Here is a 13,037-nt window from a genome sequence, read left to right on the forward strand (position 1 = left end):
ACTCGAATTATATATAAATATTAAAAAATTTGATAAAACGATTATTCTAAATTAAAGTATTAGACCCTAATTAAATAAGAAAAAAATATATATATATTAGTAACGCCAAAAATTAAGTTGGTCAACCTGACGAATGTTTTGAATAATTTAAGTTGGCTATTTGTTTGTTACCCGATACGTTAAACACTTGTCATCTTTTATTTTTTTTTTTTTTTTAGTAACATTTCTTCATTTCGAATTATTATGAAATATTACACTAATTTTATTTATTTATTATTATTATTATTATTATTATTATAAAATATTATTTACGAGTCCAAACTTTAGAGTTAATATTATTAATTAAATTGAAGTCGCGAAACTTTTTATTATAGAGTGAAAAATTCATAAAGGGAGGAGAGTTATTATTATTAATGCATTAATTGATTGATAATATTTAAATAAATACGTCACTATAAATAATCGTTTTTAAATAATCGTTAATAAACTAAACATATTATAAATGAATTATTATTTATTAGTTCATTTACATATATCAATCATGTACATAAATTTGTTTCAATTACTACATGATATCTCATAACAAAATTTACATATATATATATATATAAAAAAATTGCAAGATGATTCTCATATAAATATGTGCATATCGATTTATCATTTAATAATTATTTTTTCACAAATTCTCATAAATGAACATGTAACATTTAATTCGCACAATTCTTTATTTGCTCGATTACATTTCCCCCCCCCCATCACTTTTGAATTTCAGCTTAAAAGTAAAACGATAATTCAAAACATTTTTCTTTTTACTAATTAAATTTCACTTTATTTAAATATGTCTCTATCTCTCTCTCTCTCTCTCCCATTATTAATTTTTTAATTATAAATAAATTTTTGCAATTTATACATGTACATGGGAATGGGCAAAAGAAATTTTTTTTTTTTTTTCAAGTAAAATTGCCCATTAGAAAAACCCCCCCAACAATAATTTTTTGTTTTTTTTTCAAATTTCATAAAAAAAAAAAAAAAAAAAAATTAAATTGAAATTTTATTATTAGTAACTCGATAATATTCTTTTAAATACAATCATTTTTAAAAAAAAAAAAAAAAAAACAAAAAAGCCAACACATTTATGCATTCGTTAGTAAAAGTTTAATAAAAAAAAAAAAAAAAAAAGAAATGGCGTGTGTGGGGGTGGGGGTGGGTAGTACGACGGGCGTGCAAATTTTCATCGAATAGTAATAATTAGATGTTCATTAGATGAAGCAAAAAAAACATACTCATTCATTGTGATACATGCGACATTTTGGTTTTGTTAAATTGATTCGATATTTATTTAAAATCATCCATAAATCATATATATATATATATATATATATGTATGTATAATTTAAATTATATAATGTAATTTATAAATAATAAACATATTGAAATCGTTTCGTGACCTTACAGAGAATGTGATAAATATTATTATTATTATTTATTATATTTATAAAAATTTTAATTTTTAATTTCTTTTTTTTTTTTTTTTTTAATCAATTTTTTTTAATTATTTTTATTATTATTATTTTTTTTTTAAAATACATTTTTCCTGAACCCCTGAATTATTTATTTATTTATTTATTTATGTATGTAAGACATGAATTGATTTCATATAAATGCTATATCTGACACAATAACAATGATAATTAATATTAATTATTAATTTTTTACAATATTATTATTATTATAAAAAAAAAGAAAAAAAAAATGAACAAAACATAACATAGAAAATGACTTTTTCTCTCTCTCTCTCTCTCTCGCTTTCTTTCTCGCTATCTTTCTCTCTTTACATAACAACATTATTATTATTATTAAAATGAAAATATTTAAAAAAAAAAAAAATTAACATATCTATACATTATTTTGTTAATTATTATCATCATCATCTCAATCATCATTATCAAACACATTTAATTTCATTTGTTCCGTTTCATATTAATAATAATAATAATAATAATAATAATGAATTTTATTCAAAAAAAAAAAAATTATTTTAAATGTATCATCATCATCATCATCATCATCATAATCATTTTTTTCTTTTTTTAATAAATATTTTATTTTATTTTTTTTTAAAGCTCGTCGTCATGCTTACGCTTTTTCATTTAACAAAATATTAATAATAATAATAATAATAAATATGTTATAAAAATTTAATGAAAAGAATAAAATAAAATAAAAAAAAGAAAAATTTATAATAATTCAACAGTTTTCAAAATGAATTATTTGATTTTCCCTTTTCTCTCTCTCTCTCTTTTTCTTTCTTTCTTTCTTTCTTTATCCTTTTCTCTTTTTAAACTTTTTTTTTTTTTTTTTTTAATTCTAATCAATCAATCATTTTCATTATTATTCCATTTAACAGTATTAGAGAAAGAGAGAGAGAGAGAGAGAGGGAAAGAGTGAAAAAAAAAAACAAAAAAATTTTTTAAAAAATAAGTATCAAATTTAACATACACATAAATAATAATAATAATAATAATAATAATAATAATAATCATTCACGTAGGTTCACTATAAAAAAAAAATACGCACTTTTTATTCTTCTTTTCATTTAACATAATAATATACGCATGCTTTTTTAACCGTCAGCAATAATTTTTTTTTTTTTTTTTTTTAATTAACAAACATTATATGCATTTAAATAATAATAATAATAATAATAATAATAGTCATAATGTTGTGAACATATTTTTTTAAAAATATATTATTTTTTTTTTTTTCACATTTTCGCATCATCATCATCGTAATCATTATTATTATTTTCAAAAATTTACATACATATATATATATATATATATAAAACTAATAATGATAATATTAATAATAATAATTTCACAGCTTATCGATTGTAATTTAATTTTAATATTGATTTATAATAAAAAAAAATTTTTACTAAAAAAAAAAAAAAAAAAAAAACAATTTCACGTTTGTGTTTATGTATGTATGCACGTATGTATGCACGTGTATGCGTGTGTGAGTGTGTGTATTGTATGCACGTTCGAACTTTTATATATATATATATATATGTTTTACAAAAAAAAAAAAATTGTTGCTGGTAATAATAATAATAATAAATTTTTTACTGTAAAAAAAAAAAAAAGTATACACTTACATATATTAAGGAAACATATTGAAATATAATTTTTAAAAAAATTTTCTTTCTCTCTGTCTCTGTCTTTCTCTCTTTCTCTCTTTCTTTTGACTAACATATTTAACATTTTATCGAATAAAAAAAAAAAAAAAAAATTTCTCATCAAACATAATAATAATAATAATAATAATAATTAATTTTTTCTTTTTTTATCGTGTCAACAATTTTTTTTTTTTTTTTTGCATTCATACTTTATTCATTTGTCCGTGAGTCACTTATACTTGCTTACAGATAATTATATATATATATATATATATATTTTTCTTATAATTATTTATAATGTCACTGCCAGGAATGTAATAATAACAAAAATCATTATATTATTAATTATATATATATATATATATAATGTTGAATTCTTCCTGTTCGAATTTTTTTTTTTTTTTACGTTTTAAAGAGACGACAGAAAGGTTTTCCGATTTAGATATTAAATGACGCTTTTTTTTGCTCTGACGCCGGTAGTCATTTTATTAATTTTTTGTTTGTTTTTAAAGGTTGTAGTGCCAACGACGACCCACCAATTGTTGTTGTCTCAGTTTTTTTTTTTTTTTTTTTTTTTTTTGGTTTTTTTTTTTTTCTTCTGTTTTATTTATTTATTTTTTATTTTTTTTTTTCTTCTTCCTTTTACTAACCCGAAGATCCGAAAAGACGATGAAAGCGAGAGACGGATCACTTGCAACAGTTACCGGCAGCTTTTTGTCCGTCACCACCTTCGACTAATCTTCTTCCCTGACCGCTCGTTCCGGCACCTCCGGCTTGTTCGTTCTTTGGCAATTTTTTCGCTGGAAAACAGAAAGAGAGAGAAGAAAACGTAAATTGATTGAAAGGTAAGAGAAAAAAAAAAAAAAAAAAAAAAATTTATTTTTATTTATTAAATACTACTTTCGCATGCTATTACGAAAAAGTCTCTCTCTCTCTCTCTCTCTCTCTCTCATTGCAAAACCCCTTCCTGAGACTTCCCTTTTGAATTGTTTTGGTATTTCTCAATCAAAATATTATTATTATTATTATTATTATTATTATTATTACTACACTTTTGTTACTAAACATATGAATTATTACAAAAGTTTGTCATTGTATTTTTTTTTTTTTTTTTTTTTTTTTTTAAACAAAAACTTTTGACATGCTAATTAGATTACACACTAAATGAATTCCACGGTCGATTTTTTTTTTTTTTTTTCGCAACGATTTCGATGTACTAAACTATCATTATTATTATTATTTACTTATAATAACGTAAAATAAAAATTGTTACGTTTGTTTCCGGTCGTTCTTAACAACAACAACAACAAGATATAACAGGTTTGTTTGTTTGTTTGTTTGTTACGCCGCGTTTGTTTTTATTTTTGTTAACCCATTTAATTATTGGTGCGTCATACTCTAACAGCACCGTAAAGTCGAAACGTTACGAAATGGAAAAAGTTTTCCAAGAGTGATAAATGATTTGACCGTTTTCTAAACATTTAAAAAAAATTTTACGAGTTTGATCTTACCAATCGCCAAAAATATTTCATTGACGTTCATGGCTGTCTTGGCTGAAGTTTCCATAAAAAGGAGTCCATGATCTTGGGCATAAGCTTGTGCCTCATCAGTTTCGACCATTCTTTTATCGGAAAGGTCGGCTTTGTTTCCTGCTAAGGCTATAACAATATTTGGTGAAGCATGCCTTTGTAGTTCTTTAACCCACGATTTGGCTTTGCCAAAAGTATCCTATAAAAATCACATTCAAATAAACATACAAGAAAAATAATAATAATAATAAAGATAAATTCGATTGAGAATAAAAAAGAACAAGACACTGACCATATTTTGAATATCGTAAACAACAATAGCAGCTTGTGCTCCTCTATAATACATGGGAGCTAAACTGTGATATCTTTCCTGACCAGCAGTATCCCAAATTTCAAATTTGACCGTTAAATCATCATCACAAATTGTTTGAGTCAAAAAGGCAGCTGAAACAAAACATTTAAAAAAAAAAAAAAAAAAAATGAGGAAAAATAATTTACTCAAACTTTAATTTATCTCACGTGACAAATTAAAGCACAAAATAATAATAATAATAATAATAATAATAAAAAAGAAATAGTAAGAAATGAGACTGACTAACCTCCTATAGTGCTTTCTTGAAATTCGTGAAATTGTCCTTTGACAAACCTAAGAACAAGACTTGATTTTCCTACAGCAGATTCTCCCAATAGGACAAGTTTAAACTGGTGAACTTTACCTTGAAAAGCACCTGTGGGGCGCTGAGCTGTTCCACTCCGATTTGCCATTTTTTTCTACCAAGGCTACCTAAACAAAGGAATTAAAAAAAAAAAAATAAATACATTTAAAAAGAAATTTTTTTCTCTCCCCCCCGCCCCTTCCTCCCTCCCAATTTGTTTTACTCTAAGAGAGAGAATGAATATTTTTTTTTTTAATATTAAATTCTAACTGATTCTCGATTAAAATTACATAAAATAATATTTAATATTGAAATACGAAACTTATTTTTTTGAGAGAGAGAGAGAGAGAGAGAGAAATATTTTATCACAAAATTTAACAGACAAGATAATAATGATGAATATGTATGTATATAAATAAATGAGAGATTTTTAATCAAGTTACAACTTAGACAAATGAAAAAAAATCCAGTGTTAACATTTTTTCAGACAATAAACTTTTATTTTTGCCCCTTCCCCCTCTCTCTCCCCTTTTAATATATGTATGTATCTCATTATTACAATAATTTTTTTTATTAATTAATAATGATATTTATAAGAATTAAAACATGTAAAAAAAAAAAAAAAAAATTGTTTGAATTACAAAGGAATAACTAGTTGAAATGGTTGTGTAGTCAGCTGACTTCCTGGTAAATTACAATGACAGTAGCCATATAGGCTAAATTTTTCAAGGTTTAAGCAAAAAAAAATTTCTAAAAAGGAGAGAAAGAGAGAGAGAGAGACAACACTCACTCAATTTTATTATTCATTTAAATAAATAAAGTTTAATAATGTCTCGATACCTATTTGAACGAAAAGTAATAAATATTTATATATGAGAAATGAAATCACACACACAACGAAAGCAAATATGTGTATACACACACATCGCAATATAACGAGAGAGAGAGAGAGAGAGAGAGAGAGAGAGAGAAAAGAAAATCAAAATCAAAATGGTGTCTATAATAAAGTAATAATAAAAATAATAATAATTACCTTTAATTATTTCCTTGGATAGAGTAGTATTAAATTATATTGTAAAAAAAATTTTTTTGACGATGACAAAACTATTATTATTTTACTCAATAATAATAATAATAAAAAAAAAAAAAAAAAAATGAAATCAACGCACCACCCTCCACTGTGAACTTATTGCATTTTACTACTATGATGATGAAATTGTATTCATCCGCCCCGAACAACAAAAATGATTTTTTCAAATTTATTTATTTATTTATTTATTATTATTATTATTACTATTTTAAATGCGATATTTAAAGAAAATTGTTTTAAAATACTTTTTTTTTTTTTTTTTTAAAAAAAATTACGGCGCGAAATTCAATCGGTTTTTAACAAAAAAAAAAAAAATTTTTTTTCCTTTTCTTTTCTCTCTGTCTTTATGATGATGATGATTATATCGGAACTACATTATATTAACTTGCAGACTTGTCATAGAGTAAGAAAACTCTTTATGAATAAACCCCGTTATGATACGATACGATACGTTTCGACCCTCGTCACTATTAAAAAAATAACTTTTTTTTATAATGATAATACTAATAATAATAAAAATAATAGTTTCAGGTAACGACGACCGTTATTTTTTTTTTTTAAAAACGTTTAAATATTTTCTACGCGGATGTGTAAAAAAAGGCGGTGGCAACGACGATGACGACACACATCACTTGTGCATCAAAATTTTATAAGGATAATTTCTGAATATACTTCGTCGTCAAATGCGATAATGATGATGATGATGATGATTTCCTCCATTGTGTGTAAACATTGAATGAAAAAGGATTTACCAAAAGAAAAACTTTAAACCAGCAAAATTAATCGTACGACATTTATGTTATTTTTTTTTTTATTTTAAATATGTCTCGTTATCCATATATAGATCGTAATCCCTGTGTCGTAGCCGTAAGTATTAAAAAAAATTTATTTGATAAAATGGTATTTAAATAACGAATAAAATAAGTTACAAAAACAAAATGGCGGGAAACGTTTTTTAAGTCAGATTTTGTTTTTTTTTAAAGTTATCGTAGTTGTGTGGATGTGGATATATTTATTTACAGGCAGGTAAACCGATTGGAAATCCTTACGAAAATGTAAGAAGTCTCCTACAGGAAGTTAAACTCCAAGAAAAAATCGACGTTTTAACGAGAGGATTTTGTGAGCTGGACGCAGAAAGTTATGGCGTCGAATTGAAAAAAGGTCCAGGACTGGACACTTCCGGAGCTTTTACGGAAATAAGACACTGCATACGACCCCCGGTTTTGTCACCGTTCAAAGCACTCAACGACGAAATAGAAAATACCATTTATGATTCTTACTGGAATAAACCGTTGGGAAAATCTAGGGATCCGACACCGGGACTACCCGCCGGAATGGACATTTACAATACGACGTTTGGTAAACCTACCATTCGAACGGATCCCGATAATTGCATAATAAATCCAAAACCACCGGAAATGGTTGAATACGAAGAAAAAGCATGTCACGATTTATACGTTTTCACTCACAATAATTATTTTTCCGGCGAACAAATAAGAAGAAAGTGAGTAACTAACTGACTAACTAACTAACTCTATTATTATTATTATTATTAATTAGAAACCGTTTTATTTTAGCTATAAAAAACCATTCAGTCATTACAACGTTCACGGTAGACCCTCTAACAAACAAGAAGATGGATCAAGAGTTAAAAAATGTTTGACTTGGTTCAATAACGATCCATTGAGTAACGTTAGCAGAAGGTTGGCAGCAGTGAGAAATAGAACACTACCAAATTTGGGAAAAGGATTAGACAAGTTGACATTTTTTTTTTTTTCCCCCCCTTTTTTCCTTTTTCTTTTTTGTTCTTTGAGTTCTTCTATTTGTTTATGTTGTTCGACAGAACGGGAGTATCCAACATGTTTCCGGCAGATCATACGTACGGTGCCATATCGCCTAAAAATCCATTCGGTGTTGAAGATTTACTTTACATGTGTCCACCGAGTTTAATTAGAAAAGACGTTCTCACGTTTTTAGCCTACGCGAATAAATTAAGACAATCCATAGATAAAAAAATAAAAACGACGGATTTTACATTAGAAGATTTATTTGAAGAAATTTTAAGTTTAAATAAAAACAAAAATGATTACGATGAAAACGTGAGTTTTAATGATAATGATAATAATCTCTATTATTATTATTATTATTATTATTAATATATAATGTATGTACATAAGACAAACAGTATAAAATAGTTCAGACTGTGGATTTCCAGGATCCTTTTTATCTTGTCACAATGGAAGCCATTGCGATGACGCAGACCAGTGTATCGTGCCTGATTCATCTTTTTTTTCCGTACCTTAATTTCAGGTTCCAAATTATTACGTTCATTTGGATTGCATCGATTTGATAATGAGAAAACACGCGTTGATATTAGACAGGAGTAAACTCGAACCTTTACTCCTCATGCTCGGTATACTCTCTGAAAATTTCGAAATAAACGTGAAGGATTTTATTAAATTCATTGATAAAAACAGTCCATTTCCGGATTTGAAAAAAGAACATTGTGAGTCATCCATTTATGTATCTCTAATAATAATAATAATAATAATAATAATAATCGATTTGAAATAACCGGAAATTGATGAGAAAAAAAAAAAAAAAAAATTAATTTTCGTTTTTGTTTGTAGATATACTCCCGAAAGAATTTCAAGAGTGTGAAGATCCTTCCGTGTGTCATTGTTTTAAAGACGATTGTAAAATAATTTGCATGCGAAGAGCAGGGGAGCCAACACTTCGATATGATTTACAAAAACCATTTTACACTCTTTCCCTCGTCAACATGGATCATTTGGGACAGGAAACGACGGCGAGAACTCTCATTTCACCCTCCATATACACTCAATACGGTCTCAGTCACAGAGATTTTTTCAAAGTAATTATCTATCGCAATGATGATAATAATAATAATGATAATGATGATGATGATGAAATTTCGTAAAAATTTATTTATTTATTTTTTTCTCGACAGCCGAGAAGTAAAAAATTTTTAGGAGATCTTTTCAAAAAGATAAAAGTCACGCTGTCGGATAAAGAATTGGATGAAATTTACGATGAAGGTTTCGCTCTCGATCAAACCGGCGGAGTTTGCGTCGAAACATTTCGAAATTTACTAGACGAAAGAGCTTACAACGAATACAACAAGTACTCAAATTAATTAATTAATTAATTATTTATTTTATATTTGCCGCGGGTTAACTCCCCCCCCCCCCCATTTTGTTTTCTTAAAAAAAAAAAAAAATGGCGTCTCATCTATCGCTTGTTCCGTTTTTTATTCGATGATTTTTTCTTTTCCCTTTTTTTCGCATGTTTTTTCTTCGATGATGAATCGGATTTATTTATTATTATTTTTTTCTTCTGCTTCTTATTATTATTATTTTTTTTCTTCTTCTTCTGATGTTTTTTCCTCTTTTTATCATCATCATCATCATCCGAACTGCTAGAATTTTCTGAATCATCCCCACTACTACTGCTGCTGCTGCTGCTGTTGCTGCTGGTCGTGCTTTCGCTCGAATCATCTGAAAATCAAGTTTGGAAAATATACGTGAGACTGTTCTCGATGTTAAGAAAAAAAGCAAAAAGTGAAAGCGAAAGTGAAAGTGAAAAATTATTTAAATATTTTCTTTCTCACCGGAAGTCGTCACAGAACTCGATGATTCGCCCGATGACGATACAGCAGCAACAGGTTGAACTTCAAAAACTTCCGCTTTTACTTGTCCCTTTAAATGTTCTCGAAGGTCATCCCTGTAATTTTCATTTCAGATAAATATTTTTTTACGCGCACACACGCACACCCACACCCAAAAGTTCTTCATACTCACGTGAGTCCACCCAAACCTATGGATGTGAAAAAATTAATAGCAAATCTTGTATTTTTAGGATTATCCCTCGGGAACAGTCCGGCAAATGCATTTTGTAAAGTCCTGAAAAAAAAAATAATAATTTTTACGTTAGGATTTCGTCAAGGATCGTTTGTCGGGAAAAAAAAAAAAAAATTGGTACTTACACGTCTTTGACTCTTTCGTTTAATTTCGACAATCCCATGTGTTCGGATAATTCTTGAAAAACGATTTTTATAAATATCCTTCCCGAACTCGTCGTGTCCTCCTCGTTCAAACGTATGCAATTTAAAACTTCCCAAGAAATAGCATCGGTGAATAACAAGTGGGCAAAAAATTTTGCCACGTTTCTCAATTGATTGGGTTTCAATCTATACACTGTATCATATGAATCTTTAAACATGTTTTCAAATGGCGGAACGTAAATCTTGTTTATTTTACAAAACCTTTGAGCAAGCAATCCGAAAAATTTCTCATAGGTTCTCATTTCGCAACAACAATCCAAAATCATGTTGCAAAGCTCTTCCTCTTGTCCAGGTTTCAATTCCATTCTCATGAGTTTGTGCGCGCATTCCTCATAGTCCAAACTCGAATATATCGTCAAGTAAATTGTTCTCCTGAGCGAAACCAAATTCGTTTCGGTTCTATCTATGATGACTTCATTTTTCTCACCTAAGAAAACAATTAGTTTTCATTTCGATTCAGAAAATTTTTATTAATAAATAAATATTTACTCACCATCTTCATTTTCTTCTTCTTCTTCTTCGCTGTCTTCATCGCTGCTATCATCATCGTTACTATTTTCTGATTCATTATCAGAATCGTCACTTTCACCAAGCATTTCTTTGCTAAGAGTTTTGTATTTTTCTTCATTTTCAATGTATTGCGAATCGAATTTAAAAACATCTGCAAAAAAATCATTAATCATTGGTCTCAATTCGATTCTTGTTTTTTTCAATTTTTTTAATAGAAAAATTTCACTCACTGAGTATGTCTTCAGCATTTGTGGCATCTTCCAATGTTATTATGTGCGTAAACTGATCCTCTTCTTCGACAAGATCCAAACTTTCAATAATGGCTTCATAATCTTTAAAATTATCTTTTCTTATTTGCAGTATAACTTCTATCATGTAATCAACTCTTTTGTCTAATTTTCCTTCGTGAAGTATATTTCTAAGCATTTGAAAAATGGCTTCAACACCTTTACTCGAAACTTCGGTCAGCCTCATACCGCATTCTTTTAAAAATGATATGGCTATTTCTATTGAATGATCAGTGGGATTTTCAACTAATAAAGTTAATATTTCTAATGCTATGATTTCATGTACCACTCTCTGATTGACTAAATGTGCTATGAAACTTGTCGATGATACACAAATTGATTTATCATTTCTTTTAAATCCTCTTTTAAATTGAAGGACAAGTCTTCTAACTAATAATTCACCAATGTTTGGAAATCTGCTGTTGATCAAAGCAACCAGGGCTGCATAGACGTGTGTGAACGTAGGAGACAAAGCCTGTGCTTGTACTATGGATTTACATAATAATCCTCTACCTCTAACGATATTTTCTTTTAATAATTCTTTTATGATTTCTGCTATGTTACTTGTGTTAACTTTATTAATTAAACCATGAATTGATTTTTTTAAAGCTTCCCAAGCGATTCTCTGATATTCAGCGCTCGATTTATCAGTTATGGAAGCTTGCATCATTTTTAATTTGGCCGGTGGGATATAAGCACCTCCTGTTCGAGAAGTGATGGGATTAACAGGTTTTTTAGGAGGTTGATTACTCTTGACTTCAGATTCTTCATTATTCTCTTTGTCATTATCATTTTTATTTTCACTATTTTTGTTATCCTCTGGAATTTTCACTTCTTGTTTCTTAACCGCCTCATCAGACGAGGAAGATCTGTTTCGTTTTCTCGGTGGAGACCTATCATAATACCTAGAACCTACTATTTGTTCTTCACCTCTTGAATATTTATTCCAGTACCTGTCGCTGTTTCTTCTATATGGTAAATCACGATTTTCATTCCAATAATTTTTACCAATCCTTTCTCTATTCCTTCTATCATATTTATCTACTCTTTTATGACTCTCTCGCGAGCTGTGATATTTATAATTACTATCTTTACTTTTAGAATTGACATATTTATCCTCACTTTTACTTCTACTTCTATTTCTGCTCCTATTTCTACTTCTATTCCTGCTCCTGTTTCTGCTTCTATTTCTACTTCTTGACCTCTCACGTTTTCTACTCCTTGATCTTTTTTTCCTTTCTTTCTTTTTATCTGACTTGTATTTTTCAATCACTTTTTCTTCTTCGTTTTTCTCATCACTTTTACTACCCATTTCTATCATGATATCACTTTAAAAAAAGTCAAATTTGTAAGTAAACTTTAAAAAGCATAATTAACCATAGTGAAGTGTCAATAGAATACATAATAGTTTACATAATTGACTACCAAAACCGTTGTGGCAGACATAAAAAGAAAAAGAGGAAAATACTTTTTAATAAAGATTTAATGTTTGTATTAAATATACTAAATATATATTTTTAATAATTATATTTTAAAATGATTTTATTATTTCCTTTTAAAAATAAATATAAAAAAAATCCCTCAAGTCCTTGTACGATATGAACGATAAGAATTTATTTCGTTTGATCATGCTTTATTTAAAATTTATTAATCAAATCGTGCTAAATTTTGTTTTTTATCCTTAAAAAATAAAAGGATTTTAT

The 13,037-nt window shown here is 27.4% G+C and overlaps 3 protein-coding genes across 3 annotated transcripts; 1 reads left to right on the plus strand and 2 right to left on the minus strand.

Annotated features, from left to right (window-relative positions):
- Positions 1 to 3,865: 3,865 nt before the first annotated feature.
- On the minus strand, positions 3,866 to 5,472 carry Phum_PHUM091630 (GTP-binding nuclear protein RAN1, putative; the record flags this gene model as incomplete). The annotated part of the gene is made up of 4 exons (XM_002423836.1): positions 3,866 to 3,978; positions 4,690 to 4,906; positions 5,000 to 5,151; positions 5,307 to 5,472. The coding sequence occupies 4 exons, from the start codon at positions 5,470 to 5,472 to the stop codon at positions 3,866 to 3,868; spliced, it is 648 nt and encodes a 215-aa protein (XP_002423881.1).
- Positions 5,473 to 6,871: 1,399 nt separating this feature from the next.
- On the plus strand, positions 6,872 to 10,038 carry Phum_PHUM091640 (uncharacterized protein; the record flags this gene model as incomplete). The annotated part of the gene is made up of 8 exons (XM_002423837.1): positions 6,872 to 6,916; positions 7,476 to 7,957; positions 8,031 to 8,210; positions 8,297 to 8,552; positions 8,764 to 8,959; positions 9,084 to 9,328; positions 9,425 to 9,597; positions 9,984 to 10,038. 8 exons carry the CDS (start codon positions 6,872 to 6,874, stop codon positions 10,036 to 10,038), a joined length of 1,632 nt encoding a protein of 543 aa, XP_002423882.1.
- A 26-nt stretch (positions 10,039 to 10,064) lies between these two features.
- Positions 10,065 to 12,655, minus strand: Phum_PHUM091650 (pre-mRNA-splicing factor CWC22, putative; the record flags this gene model as incomplete). The annotated part of the gene is made up of 5 exons (XM_002423838.1): positions 10,065 to 10,197; positions 10,275 to 10,376; positions 10,460 to 10,964; positions 11,031 to 11,198; positions 11,278 to 12,655. The coding sequence occupies 5 exons, from the start codon at positions 12,653 to 12,655 to the stop codon at positions 10,065 to 10,067; spliced, it is 2,286 nt and encodes a 761-aa protein (XP_002423883.1).
- Between the last annotated feature and the right edge of the window lie 382 nt (positions 12,656 to 13,037).

Source organism: Pediculus humanus, genomic scaffold, assembly GCF_000006295.1.
Source record: "Pediculus humanus corporis 1103172107444 genomic scaffold, whole genome shotgun sequence".
NCBI classification, from domain to species: domain Eukaryota; kingdom Metazoa; phylum Arthropoda; class Insecta; order Psocodea; family Pediculidae; genus Pediculus; species Pediculus humanus.